This window comes from Neodiprion virginianus, chromosome 2 (genome assembly GCF_021901495.1).
Source record: "Neodiprion virginianus isolate iyNeoVirg1 chromosome 2, iyNeoVirg1.1, whole genome shotgun sequence".
NCBI lineage: Eukaryota > Metazoa > Arthropoda > Insecta > Hymenoptera > Diprionidae > Neodiprion > Neodiprion virginianus.
The window spans coordinates 25,155,020-25,177,066 of record NC_060878.1 but is presented as its reverse complement, the minus strand read 5'-3'; the positions used below and the strand labels follow the sequence as shown (position 1 = coordinate 25,177,066).

The following is a 22,047-nucleotide window of genomic DNA, read 5'->3' as shown; positions in this document are numbered from 1 at the left end:
ATGCGCCAAGTTCAAAGATCGATGCGGAAAAATGTGCAGATTCGGTAGAGTGTGTTCGAGCGTACGAATGATACCACGGCAACTTTTACATTCGAGGCTGTATTCTTTTCTTCGCTCCATTTTCGCACTGCAATGTTTCCACGAATTCCGCAATTCGCCCCAGCTAACTGCGCACCAATATTTTTATACCCTGACGGTATTCACGGACGAGTGCAATGGGTGGGCACAAGGTACACAACCTTGCTACCTACCCGTGCCCACTACCGTGGCCTAAGAGAAGGAAGAAAGAGGCTTTCACGGGCCCCAGAACCAGGGCCAGGTGCGAAATGAATCGCCCTGCTTTTTCGAGGGCCCCAACGCCTCTCCGCCTCTCCTGCAGGGCCGTGAACCTTTCTTCTGTCAGTTTCCTTCCGAAAGAGACGACGCGACGCCCTTTGGTACTTGGGTAGTACTGGATATCGTTCCGCGTCGCGTGTATGCACCAATTTGCATTAATATGCCCGATGCATTCGTTACAATCAACCGGCTAGGCTTCGAAATCCTCTATAACAGTGAACCGGCTCTTGTTTTCGACAATTCATTCCACGTATAATGAAACGCCCTGCTCATCCTTCTTATTGCTTCATCCTTCTCGCCATATAAATCTCCGCACCGTCCCTACCTCTCCTACCTTTTACCTCACCCAGGTACTTTTCGAGACACATATATATTATAAAATGCTTCTACCTTGCCTGTGGCGTCATAAGTTACATACAGGGTGATTGTAAAGTAAATGTTCTTTGTTCTTGGATTTGGTATCTCAGATTCTGGATGAAAATGTTCTCTTCAAGTTCGAGTCGTCAGGCATGGGTACAATATTGCAATCACAAGCTTGGTCATTATAATTCAAGTAGGTACTCGATGTTAAGAAAAAGAATTCCTTCTGTTTGCACAGTTTTTTTATCATTCCGTAAGAGGCACATTTCACGAAAGTGTTTCATCGGTGTATCGACTTAACGGCAATATTCCGAACAAACCAACTTTCAATGTAATCCAGTGTTCAAATGGATTGAATTTGTTCGAATCTCTCAAATTCTAGGACATAGAAAAAATTCTACAAAGTGTTGTACAAAGTGTGCTGGGCAATTGGACACAAGTTCATCTTTTTATTATTTCTTTATAACGCTCTCAAACAAATTTCATTGCCATTGTCTGCATTTCGTAAAAAGTTTTAACCAAATATCGAACTTTACGAACCTGGTTACATCGAAACTATCGATAGGTAGTTCTATGGGATCCACAAGAAAGTCTTTAATAATATTTCGACCCCGTAAAACGCAGTTCAGTGTAACCAGCCATCCTCAAATCCTCGGATCGAGCTTTGATGCTTTTTGTTCCCGTATCCGGACTGCTTTAGTCCACCTTGATGACCCAAATCCCTCGATCTTTCGAGCGTAACCCTCATTTCTTTTCTAGTTCAGGCCTCCAAGGTAAAACTTGGTGTAGTTTTCTCACCTGCTTTCACCGTTCACCCTGCACCAAAGAATCGTTGCCGTTTTTGCACGGATTTTCATCCATTTTTTGCTCATTCCATAGACCGTGCTCGGTTAATCCGGCGAACTGAAAACTTCGGCTCTTCTAAGCCTTTCCCCGCTTCACCTGGTGATTACGATCTTTAGATAAAACTTGACGGTTTCTTGGCCTTTTGTACCTCGTACCTGTGACATACGTTATTTCGCAAGAGTTTTACCCGGTTTCGTGCATATCACTAGCTTTCGTAGACTTGAAAATTCACAAGTTTCACGCGATTTCTCAACTCTTTTACCTCATCTTATCGAAACTCTCACTGCTGATCGTGAGACAAATCGTCGTAGAATTAAAGGATGCAGGGTCATTGATGAAAAATGAAAATTTTTTTTCATCATGTTTTGGAAGAGATACGTCGTGTCCCAGAACTTTTTTTTTTTTGAACTTATGGCAATGTAATGATCAATTTGTTCGAGATAGATCAAAACAACGCCCGTCGTGTTCCACGTTCCCCTAACTTCAAAAGCAAAGTGATGGGGCAAAAAAATTTTTACTTTTTTCGATTTTCATAAATTACCATAACGTAAATGCACATAACGTTTCTGGTACGGGTTTTTTATTTCTCTATTTATTTATAACGTTTTGTTTCATTCAAATTGATCACATTAATAAACACAAATTAATCGTTCGTCTCATATTTGTCTCAACAACGGCGTCTTAGCTAATTCGGTTTGGTTATTTAATTGATCCTCTGGGCGATATATGCCGCTAGTCAAAGGATCTACAGACATTTAAAATGATAATATAGACGATAATTGTTGCTCAATCTTCCTATCAAATGTTTGTTAGTATGTATATATGAAATACTTGTGTCACGTGTATACATAGCGTCGTTTCATCAATGAATAACGAATTCCATCGAAAAAATTATCATCTACTTTCCGTTCTCCGCCACTGAATACCAACGTACAGTTCTTATCGCTTCCGTCAAGGATTTTTTTCTAGCATAAATACGTAGGCGCAGGTCAGGTTCAAAGACGCTTGTAACAGATAAAAAGAGCGTCGACCGTATTCAATTATTCAATGCGTACGGTTTAATGCGGCGATTGATGCGCGTTCTTCCAATTTTTAAAATACATCATGGAAAATCGAATGTTTGCTCATTCGTATTAACGGTTTTCAGTTAAAAATTTAAAAGTAAAATATCGATCGATCATCAATCCGAAAGATCATTTACCAAACTCCAGACGTTTATCAATTAAAATTTTCTACATTGATGATGGTTTCCATACAAGAAATATTTAAACATAACGACAGCAAAAACAAATAAAAAAAAAAGCATCATTCATCGTTGAATTCCGGTCGTTTCATTTTATTAATCACGTACAAGCTATTTTGACGATTATGATTTCAAGGAAATGGATTCCAATTTATTGTCTTACGTAACATGAATTCTTACAATATTTGTCTTATCTAAGTGTTTCATGTAAACGTTGACTCGATAAAAAAATGATTTTGCAGTATTACTAGATAATATTTTAGCTTCCAACAAAAGCAAATTAAAAGTTTCAAAAATGGTAATATGGTTTATCCGATATCTGCCTGAAATTTTCGGTTTTACGAAGCTTCTGGAGCGTGCGCAAAATTCGCTGTTTCCGAACGGTGCGGCGAAATTACGTTGGCGCATGCGCACAACTGTATCGCTCGGTTTTACACACTAGGGCTTTTCTTGGCACAAGCGCACTTCCCGCACTTTTAACACAATATACTATTTTGGCGCGCTTAAGAATATTTACTTATGGAATGCTCCCTTTTAGTTCGGATTTGTTACAAAAAAGAAAAAAAAAAAATTGAATCATTTTATCTTGAAATTTCTCACTGCAAACACGGAAGCTTGTATTCTATTATTTTTTCTGGGTTCATTAAATTTACATTGAAATTAATCGCTTAATTTCTTTTTCATCATGCTTGAAAATTACCAAAGTTGGTCTGTTTTTTTTTTCCCCCCGTTTCCTTGGTCAATTTTTTTGTATAACTTGCAGAGTTTAATCTCATTCCGTTACATAGCCAGTGGGCTTGAAAATTTGTATATTCAATTTTTATTCTACCTTCGTAATTCTCTTCTATGCGAGTCCCGTAACGCGATGTCCGGAAGTATCTTGAAAAGATATCGTCTCCGTGGGCTGAAGTTTCGCCCACCCACACGTTTCATGGCTGTTTCAGGGTCAGTCGGTTAGTGTGTGTGTGTTTTTTTTTTTTTTTATTTTATATCATTTGAGCGGCGAATGAGACGCCGGATGTTGATCGCGGACCCATCCGTGCAGCCACTCTTTATCTCACGCGATATCTACCATCCCCCGAGTTCGACCTTAATTTTATGAATGCCCGCCGCAAGAGAAACCCTTTCGAGAGAAAGTCGCTTGCTTAATTGTCCTTTTAATTACTTGCGGCATATCGTTCTGTCGTGAAAAATGATGAGTCATTTCGAAAACGATACCGACCGACCCGCTACTATGTTCTTTTCTCTTCGTTGAAAACAACAATACCAAGATTTTGTTGTCTTTGTCTTACTACTGTGCCGTATCCGTTAGAGTGGTCCAAAAAATCGAATATTTTTTTTTTTTAAATCACACGTATGATTAATGTAGCAAGAGGAAATAAGACTAATATTAATATTTACTGGCTGCTGACCGAAATTTTCTGTTTTCCAGTTAGAAACTAATGTTAGTTATTTGTGAAATTTTCGTAGCCCGGTAACGAGGCAATGTACATAAATGCCCGATACATGTTTTTGTAAGGAATACAATTCTCTTCAAAACGAATATCATATAATTTTTTGACAACTAAACTCTTTCAAAAGTTATTCAAGGTTAAAGTTGAAATCGTGTAAAAATTCACTTTATCCGAGACCGACAGCGAAAATACTCGACTTATCGCAAAATATTTCTTTGTCAAGCATTCTAATCGCTTAAAAAATCATGTTATTTAATAAATCATCAACTCGAGCAAATTTATATTGTAATTATTACAAGTCATGATATGTCATGTACGCAATTACACTTTAAGGAGGAAGGCCACTGTGACGGCCGAAAAAATGACAGATGTTTAAGAATTTTTTTCACGAAGATAACTAATCAACAAAGACATCGTATTGTTGATATTTTATCAAGTGTATACGAAACTTGTTTCATATAAATTTCAAAAATTAACAAGCATGCGGGCCTTGACTAACGATTAATAAAAAAATCGCCTCTCCATTGTGGCATTGACATCTTGATGAAGGGTGGTCTGAAAATAAAAAACAAAATTTTATCAACGTTTATACAAATGTAACTATCGTTATGCGTAGCCGTATTATTGTTATTATTATGCTTCTTTTTTTTTCAATCTACAAAACGGTGATGAATTAAAATTTTTTTGTATCTTTAAGGTCGTTTTCTCTCATTCAAATAGTTCGTAATAACAGTAATGATTAAAAAAATTTAAATCGGCTACGTACAGACTTAACCACTGCCATTGGTGCTTGGTTGGAATTGGTACTTGAAACAAAAAAATAAAATTTAAAAAATAAAAAAATCGAAACACTTGGCTTTTTGAAAAGCTTACGTAGAGCTCGTATTTTTCTACGCGGAATGGAATACACCGAATACAGTACTAACCGACTGACTGACTGTTAGAGATATGAGAAGAGATCTGGCTGGTCGATAACTCTGGCAGAGTGGATATCGCAGCAAATATCAAGCGAAATACTAAGATGTAGTTTAGATAATTGCCCGACATAATTTGGTAGCTGCTTCTCATTTTTCGTCGCGCGTTTCGCACCTCTTAACGAAGATCTATATTTTTAAATAATGATAGTTATGCATGTCACGTGTAAATGTATTCCCAATAAACGGAAAGAAATTGTGACAAATTTCGTGACAAGTCGCTTCCGACAAATCGATACCGGAATGTAATAATTCTGGATGATTACCGAGTATGTGTTCGATACGGAGCGTGTGAGACTTTAATTTGTGCAATCATGAAACTGTATTATCGTATTTTTCGCGGGAAATTGAATTGAATTTTTGTTGGTTCATCAAGTTTTTATATTTTATAAATTAGAACCGATTTGGGTTTTATTAATAATTTTACTTTATGCCAAAGTTTAAATTAGTTCGGCGTTTATTGATTCAAATTATTTCAGATTGCGTTCGTCATGGAAATGTATAGGTTCTCATAGATATGTCGGACGATTGATGGGTTGAAATTTTTCACAGTTTCAATGAAATCAATCGTAGCATCGTCGCAAATATTAAAAGAAGGTATCTTCGCTTATCTAAACCTAGTAAATGGTAAGTAAGATACAGCAATTTTTCAGAAAATATAAGCAGAAAGATGATTCCCCATAGATATCATTTTTTGCTTATCATCTACAATTTAAAAAAATATCTTTACAGCGATTGAGTACCGATAGTGAGATTATACCTTGATTACATCATCAAATTATTATTAATATCGTATCTATTGACTCGATATCAGTTAATCAAATCAAAGTAATTTTGTTTGTTATTATTGCAGATTCATTTGCATGTGCTTTTAATTATGTAATTCTAAACTTTATCGGCACGTAAATAATTTACCGTTACATTTATTGAATATACAGGTAATTGAACACCAAGAATTAAATTTTCAATTTTATTGCAAATCTACAAATTCGTTATAGAAATGTTTTTTTCAAACTGGTTCTTCATTCATTTCATAACGGTGACGCTGTATTTTGCGATAACTAAATGCAACGGCCAATCTGGCAGCCGATACAGATGATTATGAATTTTAACGCGTCAGAAACGAGGCGTTTTATTTTTTTGCCTGTGCGATAACCCGCGATTATCTTTACTCATCCTCAATTATACCGAAATGAGAGCTGATTACGAATTTTGGACTCAATTTAATCCGAGGCATTCAGATAAGGAACCGTCCTTGTCTTCGCACGATTGCTTCGGTATGATTGCGAAATATGCTGCTATCTTTTGCAGCCTCCGTTAGTTACTAAAACAACGCAGAAATCATCAGAAATCTCGGATGAATTATAATTGTCAGGATATTTCTACCGACGCATTATAATTTTCCTCAAATTTCTCTCATCCAATCTGTGACGTCAAAAATTAAACAATTAATTACAAATAATTTTGGAGAGAAGTTACCTGAAATGAACAAAAAAAAAAAATAATAATAACTTTGAACGAATCTTTTTCTCTCCGGTTATCAATTTTTCGTATCAATTGATTATTTTTTTCTTCTCTTTTCTTTTTTTTCTTTTTTTGTCTTTTGCGCTAATTAAATTTTTTTCATTTTTTTTTTACTCCGTATCGCACGCGGTGTCGATAAGCAAGCGAAATTCGCTGGCTTCAGACAAGCTGCCGAATACTGGCTTTGGCTGACAGCTGTTGATGCTTATAATTGGGTCACATCGCATGATATTGCATGTATTGTACGTTAGTTATACACGATTAATATCGTAATTTGGCTTTGGAGATGGTGCTAGCCTGATTTTCTTGTCTTGACGTTATCAATGTCGCGTTATATGATCTATAAACCTCACGTATATCGTAGAATATCACGTGACGTTCGTGTATAAACGATGGGCAGTCGTACGGATTCCCGCCGGATGCTGAGCAGATCTTTGGGGACGAAATAAATGTACCTGTTGCAGGTTTGACGCAGGAAACTCGTCGCGTGCTTCTCTGTTTTGTTATATTACACAACTCTGCAAAGAAATTTTTTCGTCTTTGTTCTAAAATTTATTTTATGATTTTTCTATTCATTGCGCTCCAAAATAAAGGAAAAGTACCCATATTTCATATAAAGTTTGGCTTTTGTAGTAGTTTTCATGATGATACATTTTTTTTTTTAGTAATCGTCGATATTTTTGATAATTCTGATATGTTTAAAAGTACCGTCAAAAAAAAAAAAAGGTGGAATAATTTTAAAGAAGTAGTCTCTGGATTTTTAGAGAATAACAAAGTTGAAAATTACCAAGAGCTAGTTGAAAACATGTTGAAAAATTTTAAAACCACGGGTTGCAGAATTTCTCCAAAAGTACATATGCCGCATGTTCATTTCGATAAATTTGAACACAACATACTTTGAAGAACAAGGAGAACGTTTTCATCAAGGTATTATGAACTTCGAACAACGTTGTCAGGGAGCTAATACAACGAAAATATGATGGGGGACTACATTTGGGGGTTTAGTGAGAGAAAGTACTTGTGAACATGAAAGAAAAAGTAATAGGGTTCACTTTTAAACTTTTTTCCACTATTTTGTTGTTTGATACGATAGTGAAAAGTTGATGAAAAATTACATATAAATATATTTGTTTCTAATTGTCAATAAATAAAAATTTTAACTACGGATTTTCTAAAATACTTTTCCACCGTTCTCCTGGATACAAAAGCAAACTTTTCCAGGGAATATACATTTTTTTTTTCGTCCAACTGTCGATAAATCTATCGAAATTTCATACCTTCTTATCAAAATCGAAACTCGTCTTGACCTGTGCTATTTACGTATACACCGATAAATCCAATTGTTACAGAAAATGCGAAAAATCTCGTATTACGATATTTATGGCGTACCTTGCAAATGATTTATACCCAGAGAATTGAAACTTATTGTTAGTCGAGTTAGCAGTATTTTTGCAAATAGAAAATGGAGTAAAAGATAATTGTTACGAATGAGAATCGAGAATTTACTGTTACTTTTATCAACGTTAACCAGTTACGGGCGATTTTCTCATCGATATTCAGATTGAAACACGAAAAGACCGATGAAAAGAAGGATTGAAAATAAAAACAAAACTTTTAAATGAAACAATCAGTCTCGCAGGGAGTTGGCGACTCTCGCATTCATCGGACGGTGCCAAAACGAAAAGGAAACTGGAAAACTTTCCACGTCACAACCTTATCACAGCTTATTTACAACTTCAAAATGATCTTTGCTACTTCGTATGACTGTTAAAATATTAATAATAAGTAACAAGTCTGGGCCCGAATCATCGAATTTTGATAGTGTTTCGATTTTACATCCTATATAGTGCATCCGCCATCTTGGATTCAGAAATTATGAAATTCCGACTTCAGATTCGTGATCAGCGACCCCAAAAATCCTCGGGCAAAAAAATATTGAGTTGAAAAATGTGTGACTGAAAGGTGACAACTTTGTCACCCCACTTCGACTTGGCTTACATATATCGTTATATCTCTAAAACTATTGATCTAATTGTAACGAAATGTGGCTTAAAACTTGGCCAAACTCCGCAGTTATCCACAAAAAAGTACAAATCAAAATCGGTTCGGTAGTTCTGGAGTTTTAAGTTTTACGCGTGTGGAGAGGAGAAGAGAAGAGAAAATGGAATAGCCAAAATCTTATGACTAATATCTGTAAGCCGTTTAACGCTATTTGTGGCAGAAGATGGCCGAGAGCCAAAATGATTTACATGTCGCCATTACTGCGTTTCAACTGTTTTTTTTTTATTGTATTTTACTTTTTGTTAATTATTGTCTGCAGTAATTTTGCGGAAATTTTCCCGCAGGCTCGTCGATGAAATTATACGAAGAAGTTTTTCCATCACGCTCGTTTTTTCGTCATCTACTTCACCCTTGCCGACAATCCGTTATATATATACAAATTTTATCGGCCATTATCAGCCTTGGAGCTTGAGTTATGACTCGAGTCTGGCAAAGCCGTAGAAATATCGCTTCTAGCTGTATTCTAACGCAGCATCGACACGCCCCTTTAGAGTTATTCAGCGCAGAGTTAGTTTTGTTCAAAAGTTCTGGCGAGCGTTTTCCTTAATGAAAAAGCATTACGTGCTTGCGAATCGTGGATATGAAAAAAAAAAAAAAAAAAACAAGTAATAGAGAATGTTCTTTTTTTTTTTTTTTTTTTTAAAACCCATGTTGTTTAAATTGTTATTCTTTTATCGTTGACGCTGGAATGTTAACTAAAAACTTTTTCTCGTAGTTCTTCGGTGTTTCCGCACAGCAATCGTAAAATTACTGATAATTTGAAAAATATCTTTGAATCTTGCATATGTATAATAAAATAGCAATGTAAAATAATATGAAAATATACTGGAATTTTACTTGCATTCTGAGCTAATTACCCACGTATTACGCAATCGGTCGAAATAATATGTCCAGTTTCGAATCGAATTTGTAGATAACCTCACAGACCGCAGACACTTAATTCTTATCGTTATATTTTACAGTTTAACCAAAATTATCAATTTATGCACATAATGTATATGCTTTTCAGCGAATGTCTGTGGTCGGTCTCGATTGCAGTGCAGCGAACAAAAATTTCAAAATTTTTTTTCAACGTACGACAGACATAATCAGAACTGAACGTTTGATTTTTCAAATTCATTTTATTGGTGAATATAAATGTGTAGTCGAAGAGAAATGTCTTTCATGACAACATTATTGACCAGCATGAACTTAATACTTTGTCTTCGTCAATGAATTTTATTATTGAATTCATTTTTTGTAACTTAAAATTTGTCGCTAAATGTAAAGTGTTAATTCTTAGAGACTTGAGTATTTATCTTGTCTTTTCGTTTTATAATTTTCTTAGTTTCTTCGTAAGATTCTCTGTGTTAAAAATGATCACGCCTTATTAATTACGCGCTATTGATATTGAAACAACAGGGATAGCAGAGTATACCGGATACCTCGATAAGAAAGTACGTTGATTTCGAATACGTAGAAAGAAAATTCTCAAAAACTCTGTGTTGACCAATAATAATTATACGAGCCATTTTCAACGAAGGAATTAATTTTTCTTCCATTCAATTGATCGATTTTAGAACATTGTAAAAAATTGTTAAAAAAAACTTGAAAAAAAAAACAGTCAACCTTTGTTTGGAATTGAATTTTTTTTACAATGCTATATTTAAGCCTCAAGATCCAATTACCTTTTTTTCATCAATGTATATATTTAAAATGCATGTACCAGTTTGCGCGGTAAAATTATTAAAAACAATCGTTGCCTATTGCTGGAGAATATGAGATTCGATCTAAAAAAAAAAATTTTACCAACATGTTTTTTTTTTCAGGCAATAAAAATCGCATATGAGTTATCGCAGAGATGAGCAGAAAATATCTCATCTTTTGGAATTAATATTTTAATAGATAAATTTTGATTCCATACATCGAATAATAATCAAAATTTTCATTCGTTGCGTATAAAATTTGCCTTCTTTTTTTTTTCTCTCACTCTACGTTGATAAATAAGTACGTAAGTTTTTGCTTGACAGGTATGCAACTGTCGCATGGAAAAAATCACGAACTTGTCTAAATTAGAGGCTCGTTCTCTTCTTTTAAGCAATAAATCGCAGCAACACGAAATTAAATGCTTCTTATTTCAGGAGCTTTAGTGTCCCGAATAACATGTGTGCAACCGTGTATATATATATATATATATATATATACACACACACATACGGACACCATACGGTCGTTAGAATTATTTTAAATTTCATTTCACGAGTTCGACGATGCTGGAAGAAAAAGACTGTGAGTCAGATCACGACGTCTGTCTCTCTCTCTCTCTCTCTCTCTCTCTCTCTCTCTCTCTCTGTCTTTCGTATCTAGTTTCGTGATCAAAATAATTCATTCAACAATTCGAATCACGCTTCCGGCCCGAAGAATTTATACGTACGGTCGTCGTATTACACATTATATCCATTTATACCTCGAGTGTCTCGCCCAGGCTCTGTAACTTGGATTTTTCTAAGAAATTGTCATTCGAATTCGAATTCCGTTAGAGTATACAACGGATCACATGTATCGTCGGAGTCGAAGAGCGAACCATTTCCCATACCCAACGTATGGCACTAGGGAAATGGAAGTTTCTTTGTCGTTTTTTATTTTTTTTTTTTTTTTTTTTTCAAGGTGGTTTTAACACAATTTTTAACATCTATTCTTGATTCGTTCAAAAATGATGACTGATTTTTTTGATGGTAGAAAAAATAAATAACTAGATATAAATGTCTTTTTGTTTGAGAAATATCGCAATGAATTATTTTACGTCCTTCAAAAGTATAAAGAATATTGGACAAACGGATAGTTTTTTAAAAATAATCTGTGTTGGTTTTGTCTGATTCAAAAACGGTCCGGTTTATGTTCGGGGCGTATTTTCAATAAAATGAACTGTATTTCATTCGGTGTAAATAATTATTGAAAATCGTGGATTTTTTCCTCTTTGCCAAGTTTTATGTTTCATAGTGCTAATCTCAAATAAACATCCAGGCGAAAAAAGAGAATCAACTTTCGAAAACATGAGTTTAAAAATTTTTAACAAACATAATAAACTATTTCCATTATTATCGGAAAGCCAAAGTTGCAGATTGTAAAATAAATGATGCCACTTTTTGGCAGAACTTTCGGCTGCTTGACTTTCTCCATGCGTTTGATAGATTTGACTTATCGGGTTGAGCACCTCATAAGTCACTCGGTTAGGTGATTGTTCGATGTTTGAACACTATATAGACAGAAACAGCCGTTTGCAAGATGGATCCTCCTATTATCATCTAGTCAAAATATGAAAAAAAGCAGGTGAAAAGATCAGGAATTAGGAGGAAAATTTAATTTATAAGACTGAGAAATGTAGGAAATGAAAATTAAAAAAATTAAAAAGAAAAAAATGGGTGCGTGTACTTATGTACGCGCGTGAGAAGTTATACTTCTTTGGCATCATTAAAAAACAATAAAACAAATAACGGATGTCTTACATTATATTTAAATAATCTATTAAATTTTGTCACGAACTTTTTATTAAATGTTCTATTAAATTTATTTCTTTATTTTGTAAATTTTAAAAAACCAATAATAAATATTCAACATCGATAATTTAATAATATTTAGTATTAATTATATTAAATAATGATATTTTAATTTATATCAATAAATAATACATACGGATAACTAACCTCAATTATATTGGAGCACTTGAAAAAGTATTTTAGCACAATTTTTTCACTAATATTCACAAATAGTAAATAATATTAATCCAAATATTCAATTTAAATCACTACTGAATATATTTTATTGCCACATATATAATTCGCACTTGTATTAAAATAAAACACGTGTTGTGACTGTAAAAACTAAAACCATGTGGATAAATATTATAAATAAATATGAAAACAGTGATCAGAGGCGACAAGCGTACCAACATTAGCTTTTTTTCGAGACTTAATGAATTCGGTTGAGTGGGCAACTTCATCCTGTTAATTTTGTATTACAGTGATGCGCGCGCATTTTGAAATTTCACTCTCATCAGTTTTTCATAACGCGCCTAAAGAAGTACAACTTCAAAAAATTAAAAAGAAAAAACAACAGAAAAGTCAGAATTATAGAATGCCAAAATGTAGAATCTTTAGAAATAGCTTCGATAATATAGAATCGTATACAGATTCTAGATTTTCGTGTTCCAAGTTTCGTTTTTCCGTATATCGAGTTTCTAAACAGTTAACTTCCAAGTTTGTATAATACTACAAATTAGATTTTCGCGTCTTTGAAAAATCGACATTTTTCTCCTTCTATCATTCGGCCATTCTCTATTTTATTTTTCACCTCCACCTCCAATAAATTCAACGATATCTAAATTGTGGTTTGCAAAGGAAAGACGTTACAAATGTAATTTTTCGTTATTGTGGTCTCAAGAAATTTTGCTCCTTCGAGATCTTAATTTTTGATTACAACATATATCTTCCTTATCGTTAGTCAAAGTAAAACTGACTTGAAAATATATTTTCGAAATAAAAATGTGTCATTCTAATCGGTGGAACTTTCGAAAATCAATATTTCGAACAATTCATCATTCGTTATTTTATTTCCGCATGTTTCAAATTTCGATGCATCGGCTATTGCAAATTTCGAAATATTGATCCTTCCAAGTTTTGACCACCACTCCACCAACTCATCCCCACTGTTATCGCATTTCTAACCTTGGAAGTACCGGTCGATGTAGGATATCTTGTTGCGTACCGTACGAGCGATTGCCTGTGAGCAAGCTATCTTCAAAGGACTTCCGGTTTCTTCCAGTTTCCAGGAAACACTGCGCCACCTTATTTTTCCGCCCCAAACCGCGATAAGTCTATTTAAACGCTGCTGGCGTTCAATTAACCGCCAACCACGAAACTTACTATCGCAAGAAAGTTCTTTCGAAATTTTTATTACACGCCTGCGGTTGCGGACCAATGTTTGACTTTAACGCTACACACTTATGGCGGGGATCTCTTTAAGTTTAACGAAAGTAAGTCTGAGCAAATTCGAACGACACACGTTCAGATATTGACAACACCGGTGGACACGAATTTTGAGTACGGGTTCTTGATCTTAAATTTTCATCTTGTCCGCCGTAACTAATGAAAGAAGAAAATAGTTTCATTGGGTAAAGTTTGCTTTTGTAGAAAACGGAACGATATTTCGGATTTTAATAAAAATAACCTATTTTTTTTACAAATATTCATTGGACACGACAGTTGAACAAAATTTTGTTTTCCGTTTGAATCACTTTTATACAAAATTTTTTCTGTTTTATTCGAAAGTCATCTAAATGCGAAACCGAAGTTCGTCTAATTGTTATTTACAATAAATGTTTGAGAATATAGGTAATTTTTTTTTCTTTGTTAAATACGAAATATTGTTCTGGTTTTTAAAAAAAGTCAATTTTATCCAATCGAACTATTTTTTCTTTAATCAGCTATGTGGAAGAAATCAAAAATTGAGATCTAGAACCTAGACTCAAAATTCGTATTGACCGAAGTTATTTATCAACGTAAAAAAGACAAGAGCAAACTTTAGAGGTAATGAATGGAGATTTTAGTTATTATTCGATGTATAGAATCAAAATATATCTATTTAAATATAAAAGAGAAAAAAAAAAAATTTAAACCTTTTTTTTTTTGTCTACCTGCGTAATTTGACATTTTTTTTTACACCAGGATCAAAATGACCCCAAATATATCTTCACCGTATAATCGATACTAAAAACATTTGAAATCGTCTGATTTGATCCACGCTAAATAATGAAATATCGTAAAAATCGTTAATTCATTATTCTTCCAAGAATTCAACTTCACTCACTCAAATGAATACTTATTTTTCATCGCGCAGTATCTCCATATTTTTTTTTCCTGAACATCTGCGTCTTGATGGTTACTCGGTCAATTTTCAGCTAAAAATGAGTAGATTGATTCATTTTCCGGTATTCGGTATTGTTGTTTTATGATTCTTTTTTTCATATTAAAAATTTTTATCAACATGAAATCGTGACTCAAAATTGATACATCGATCACATCGAAAAGCATATAATTTAATGTTTCTAATTTGATTGCAGAAATTTCTAAAAATTCTCAGCCTGAAAACATTCGTTCCAAAAATACCGTATAAAACAATACAAATTTATCGGAATTTTAAGCACGAAAGAGATGATTAAAAAAAAAGTTATAAAAAGCGTTGAATATTCACGAAAGAAAATTGTCATCCAGCGATTTCCGGTCGTTGGGTTTTACTGTAATAACCATTCGTTGTGCGATGGGACGTGAAAATTGAGTAGGGAAATTCCTTTTTCCCGATTACTTCGCAAGATTTATCAAGATGTCTGGTGATATTCCTACACGAAACGGAAACCGGCGTCGTCTACGGTTACCGACGAACACGCATCTTTTCTATTTCGGTTCAGAGGCATCGGACCGCCCAACAATTTCCCATCGCGGGTAATACGCGGAAGACTTTGGCTCTCACGCATTTTCTTCGTTTATATTCCTTTTCTTCTCTTTCCAGGCCTTTCGCTCTTCTCTATGTATTATTTTCGGATTTTTTTTTCCTTCCCCTCCCCCCCCCCCTATGTATATTTTACTTTTTGTAAAAATGGCAAAATAAAAATTAGTCTTGTATGTTATGTATGTATACATATATAGGTGGGCAGATACGTTACTTTTCGACGAAAGTGTGCGCACTTGGGTCAGCGATTTTGATGGTAATTGTTTTCTTCGAAAGTACGGCAGAAAAGGAGACGATCGTGAAAATTTCAGCCCGATACGATCAAATTTGGCCGCTGGAGAAATTTAAAAAATTTTAAAAAAGTCGATCCTTTAGTCATTTTAACATTTTTTTTTATCTTAGCTTCTAATCAACTTGGAGACTCGTTCGAAACGGTATTCTTCTCTGTAGACCTTCTATTTTTCAGGAAAAAAATAGATTTTCAGTTCAAACTCCGGCTTGGAGGCCAGCTTCCAACTGCGTCACTGTTTTAACGAAATTTTACCTGTTTTTTTTAAAGGCTCTGTAATCTACAGTTTTCAATCTAGAGGGTTGACTAACTGCTGATGATTTTCATCGAGGTCTATTCTATCGATATCCGGCCTACATTTCGTTAATTGCTTCTATTTCTTTAATATACAGCCACAAAAAGCCAATCGATTTTTGAAAAATCGCTATTTTCAGATAGCTGTAACTTTTTTCTTTGAACTTCGATTTGCTAAAAATTTTCAGGAAAGTTCGTCTATTATATTCAACTTTGGTATCGAGCCAGGATAAAAGTTATGAATTTTCAAAGTACTCGAAAATTGCATCGAAACCGACAAGCATTTTATTCGAGTGTCATTTGTGTTTATTGTATAATTGTAGACAATGACGAAAGAAGTTTAATTTTCGTTTTATAAGATCCTGGATAACAAGTAAAATATGACGTAGTCATTTTCACGACGACCTTGATTCAAATTTTCAACGTACTTTCGGCGTACGTTGGTTTGTTTGCTTCTTTTTTAAGTTTTAACATCCGTAATTGGAGCAACAATCGTCAGAGCGGTTACTCGCCATTCTGATTCGTGATCTTATAACTTCCGTCAATTCAGGAAACTGGCTATGATACGCTTGCTAACGCAACATCCGACAATCCAGATAACTGGTTTCCTGTTTCAAAAAATAAACTTGTTGTAATTTTTTTTTTTTTCCTTTTATCATACTTACTACAATTTCAAGATTACTCGAGTATTCTTAATTTCTTAATTTACGAAATTTTTACTGGTATCAGGTAGTAATTTTCCTCGGCAATTTTTTTTCTCGTATTCTGAAGTCAGAATGTTTGGTAAGTAAAAAAAAATAAATTAAAAATGAAATAAACAAAAATAATGCGTAGATGTATCAAATCTGTATTATAACAAAGGTTCCAATCAAATGTTCTTCCGATCAATCGCTATTTTTCAACAATGGTTTCCTTTTTTATATTTAGAACGAGTAATTTGTATCTTTCATTACTTGATTATCGTTAATCCGTACTTTGATTTAGTTTTTTTCTTATAATAATTAATCGATCCATCGTTCGATCCCATAACCGATTGATCGTACAGCCAGGGTGGGGATGAAGTTTCGAATTTGAAAAGTTCGCAAAGCGTCTTATTCCGAATCAGGTATTTGATGGCGAAACTTGAATTGAATATATCGAACTTTTGCAAAACAACAAAGTTTCGATAGGGTAAAATTCAGAAAATTAAAATATACTCACACAGCGTAGTTTAATCAACAAGTGGGTGTGAAAAATCAGAATAACCACGATTCCGAACGCAAAAATATAGAAAATCCAACACGAAGAAAGATGAAAGTGGTGAAATTTCGATATTTCAGATTTTGAAATTTTTGCCATTTTGGCCTTTCGGAACTTTAAATTTTCGAAACTTGGATGTTTCGTTATAAAAAAAATTCGACATTTCAACCCCGCTCCGTCTACAGCCCTGCAAACCCGAGTCAATCACGACTAGACACGACAATTAATGCCTGGTTAAAATTTCGATTTTGCAGATCGCTGCAGGTCTTCGATCAGTTTGGTACGAAACATTCCGAAATTTTAAGGGAGCAGCAACTTGCCGGGGGTTCCGGCCTCGGAGGTCCGCTTCGCTATCACAACTCCGTCATACTGTGGTTGCAATGCGACCAGGTGAGTCATTCGGCGTCATCCGCTTCCCAGATCAACGATGGGGATGAAAAAAATTCAACTCACTTCAAACTTAAGTATAATATCGAACGGCGGAAGTTTAAGGGAGCTTTCCAGTGTGAAATTTTCAAAAAATCGATTTTTTTTTTTTTGCTTTATCGAATAGTATACACTCTTCCGAATATTCTCTGAAATTTTCATGCCGAAATTCAGATTATTTCGGTTACTGTACAGCATTTTTTGGAAGAAGGCAACGGAGCGCTACAGCTGCCGCGTCGGCCGTCTGCCCGTGCGACTGTTATTTCTATTGTCTCGTTCCTACCTGCACGTACATGAACTTGGCTCGCCAATTGTCGAAAATGTGAATTCGGACTATTGCATAATTTGCCGTTAATTAGCCGTAAATTAGTCGCGCGACTTATTTTTTTGTCGCACTCAATTTTCAAAAAAAAAGCGGATGGCGTGCTAAATTCTTGAAAATCAATCAATCACTGTGTGTGGCAACTAGCCCCAAAGCACGTATTCTGCGGCAAGCAGATAGTAGAAATCGCTACGCAGTGTGCTGTGTGCACCTTCAATGAAGGTTACGACCCAATTTTAAAAATTTTGGAGACGACGGGATGCACGATAGGGCCGAGCGCCGCAGATTTCGCCGCTAAGTACAAGAATGCGCGCATCATCCAAGCAAACCGCCAGGCGTCCCTGGACAGCAAAGAGGCGAGGACAGCTCGTCGGACTGAACAATCCATTGAGCACGATCTTTTCGAAGAAGCAGAAGGGATATTGTACGGACCTGGCATCGCTGATTGACCGTAAGTAAACGATTTATGTAAAATTTCCTGACTTGAAACTTTGAACGCGTTTTTCTCGAAACAGCATTTTTCAAAACGGTGTCCAACTTGGAGGGCAGAGTTTTAAAGCTATCGAGTTGAATTTTTTACACAATATTCTTAACGTCATTGTTTATCGTGCTATGGAAGCTTTTTTTTTTTTTTTGACATCTTCCTATTTTTTTGTAAAAAAAACTGCCAAAAAAAATGCTAAAATCGATACTTTTTGTTCAAACCGGCGCCATTTTTGCAAAAAGAAAAAAAAAGAAAAAAGCCTCCATAGCACGAAAGCCAATTATATACCGATCAATAATCTTTTTGTGTTTTTTGTTTCAGATCAAAATTGTGACCCCCAACGTGGACACCACATCCAAGTGCATTTTCTGTAACAATTGTTTCATCATTTTTATAGATATTAATTAATAAATAAATCGATCTTTAAAAAATTGTTTAGTATTCTTCAATACCCAATTAATATACAAAAAAAAAACCAGACCGATTAGATCATTTTTTCTTTAAAAAAAAAAATCGCGAAAAACAGCGATTTTTTGGGCTGTCACACTGGAAAGCTCCCTTAAAGAAACCGAAAAGGAAAGCGTAGTAAACTCATTTTCGGAGACTCAAAAATAGACGAGGCATCAGAGACCGACTCTAATTGCGTCAAGGCACAGGTGCCTGACCCGACGTTTTGGTTTTGTTTACTAAAATAAAAAAATCTTTCGCCGTGGCCAACCCTCTCACTAGGAGGAATAACCCGCAGGAGAAAACTAGGTCAGGTTCGGAGGCACACGCTGGCTAATAATAAGTCACCATCGCGGAACGAGGTGTCACTGAACTTCCGTATTATTTCAAGCACCGACGCGCGTTCGTTTCAACCGTCATTTAAATTTACCGCCGAAATGGTGGAGGGGGGGGGGGGGGGCTTGAGAGAAACGAAACGATGAGAAATCAAAATGGTATGCGTGACGTATAAGTTCAGCTATCGTTATACTTTTTTCGACATTTGATTTTGAATAATCGTGTATTCCGAGAAGTACTTTTTCTTCTTCTTTTTCTTTTTTTTTACAACATTTTTCGAGCCAAGTCTGTTTCTGATTTAACTTTGCAAAAGAGATTCAAACTTTGACGGTACAATATTATCGTATTCGGTCACAACGGGACGGTTTTAAATTTTTACATCATCAAACTTTCCATGTTGAACATTTTTTTTTTTTTTTTTTTTTTTTAATATGCAAGTTTTACAAGTTGAGAAAAATATACGATTCCCCGCACTCGTGAAATCCATTTAATTAACACGAAGATGCGACGATTTATTTAACTTCATTCTGTTGTAAATGTTCCGAGTTAGTGTGACGTCACATTTATTCGTAATACCGAACAGAAGTGAAGCCTTTCATCCTTCTAATCACACGAAAAGTCAACAGATAATTAGCTGTATCGGCATGCATGCTCTGTGTACATTGGAAGTGATTTTTTTTGTTGAAAACTTGTCAATCACAAGCGCGTTTGAAAATGTGACCCTGATTGAACTATGCTTTGTGACAAGAGTCAAATTTGGCTGGTTCGGTGGTATTTGGGACGCGACAAAGAGAATCAAATCTTTTCACGAAAAGCTTCCGCATACAAATTTAACGAACTCGAATCAACGATCTCTGATCAATCGCTTCCGAGATTATTGGACGTTTTCACGCGACGAAATTTTTTTTATTAAGCGAAGGCTGCTTTCTAAACAATTATCGAACAACCAAAGAGACGGAAAGGTACGGGAAGATTTTTGGAAAGAACAACATTGTCCTGCCTCTGTTGAATTGAAAATACAATTACCATCTAAAAATTGAATCATTTTACCCGTGCTTTGTGAATATCGTCTTTAGAAATATGTGGAAGTTTTTGTTTAGTAGTGAATTTGAGTAGATGCCCTGAATAAAAAATACACATTCCTTGTCACTTTTACGATCTCGTCTATAGAATCAAGTAGTAATGCCAGAACCAAGATTATCTCACCGTTTTACGTCTTTCCCGTCGTAAAAATCACCTATATAAATTTATTCCTTGCAACCGACGTCCAGAAAAATTCGTCGACTCTTGGTTGTTTGATAAATTCCATACAAACCAATCGCGAGTTACAGCATTTTGATAAAACACGAGTTATTTCGTGTAACGTTATTTCGTAGCGTGCGATGGTCGGTAACGCAGAGCGCGATAATCCCGCGGTCGGTTTTATCCAGAACTCGACAATTGATTAAAACAATGATTCGCATTTCATTCGAGACGATTGAGAATAATAATCGCAAATGAACGGTGTTTTTTTTTTTTTTTTTTTCTTCTTTTCGTCTCTCTCTTTTTTTCTCTTATTTTCCAATCGCTGAAAAACCGTTCGACTTTCGAATCTCGTTTCATACGTAACAATATCGGAGGTCTGAATAATACGTGTCACATAAGAATAATGTTTCCGACTAATCGGAGCAGTCGAATCTAGGTGTAAATATCTTTGAGCGGGAATCTCGGGTGCGCAAAATCTGCAGCACGGCACTTTCTCCTTATACGCGATATCGTCCGACTCCCTCGTAACGGTTAACCCTTCAAAAATCGAACAAGGTTTCCATTTGCGTCTATAATGCCGCAACGCTCGGCTCGGATAGATTGGCTCTGTTATAATTATAAGCCGACGTGAAATCTGACCGGGGAACGGATAGAGACGAGGAGAGTGTAGCCGACTTGCTTGTTGGACTGTCAGACGAATCAACGGACAGACGACGGGTTCGCCTCTCACTCTGCATTACCAACCGATAAACGCAGCCGCGGCCTGACCCACCTGCGGACAAATGCGAAAATTCCAATCTGTTAAATTACCATGCATATAACGCAACGTATCTCGTGCAAGTATCCGCGCTCCCGTACCTCGTGTGTATAATGCGGTAGTTTCACCGACCGGTTTTGGCGGCTGCAACAAGCCGCTGCAGACGGTGTATTTTTTTATCCTCGTATCGCAGACTTTTATCATACCTGCGTCGATGTTTGATAATTTGTTAATTATTGAACGGAATTTTTATTGGATTCGGGTGAAAATTTGGGAGGATTGGAAAATGGGAGGGTTGGAATATTTCATTTTCGAATACGCGAGAATGGTCAAAGTATGGAATACCAAAATATTATTTGAGACCTGGCAAGCCAATCTTAGTTTGTTTCTGGAAAATTATGGGAAAATGGGTATCGTGACAATCGCTGGTTTTGATATTGTTCGAATTGTTGAAGAATGTGGTTATTATTATTGAAACATATGCATGCATCTTTAGAAAAACTCTATATTTTGTAACCTTGGAGGATCATCTGAAATTTAGGAAATTGTTGATAAAGCACGAATAAACTCAGATTTTTCAAATTCAATTTTTTTAATTATTCCAAAAGTGTGAAATAGTAATTTTTGTTTCAACGTTTCGATACGGTTACGTTATTAACTTTACGCTTTTAACATTTAATCTGTATAGTTGAATATTTTTTCACACATAGTATTTTAAATAGAGTGTATGTCTGACGATTTAGAATTAAGAAGAACAGTAAAACTTAGAGATCTCTTCTCTTTACAGTTACAAAATTTATGTTTAATTTGTAGTTGGAATTATGTTTTTCATTTACGGTAATAAATGAACATAATTGAGGATTGTACAGTAACTGTACATAAAAATTTCTCTGTTTATGTAATTCGACTCTTCCTTACATCGATGTT

The 22,047-nt window shown here is 35.1% G+C and overlaps 1 protein-coding gene across 3 annotated transcripts in view; it reads left to right on the top strand.

Annotated features, from left to right (window-relative positions):
• Positions 1-22,047, top strand: part of LOC124297587 (tRNA dimethylallyltransferase) — a 119,962-nt gene that overhangs the window by 51,769 nt on the left and 46,146 nt on the right. For all 3 annotated transcript variants that reach the window (XR_006906638.1, XM_046748774.1, XM_046748773.1), the window contains exon 4: positions 17,358-17,493. Coding sequence is in view for 2 of the 3 variants with exons in the window: in XM_046748774.1 (XP_046604730.1) it covers positions 17,358-17,493 (136 nt within the window). In the remaining variant the exon portion in view is untranslated. The remainder of the gene's footprint in view (positions 1-17,357; positions 17,494-22,047) is intronic.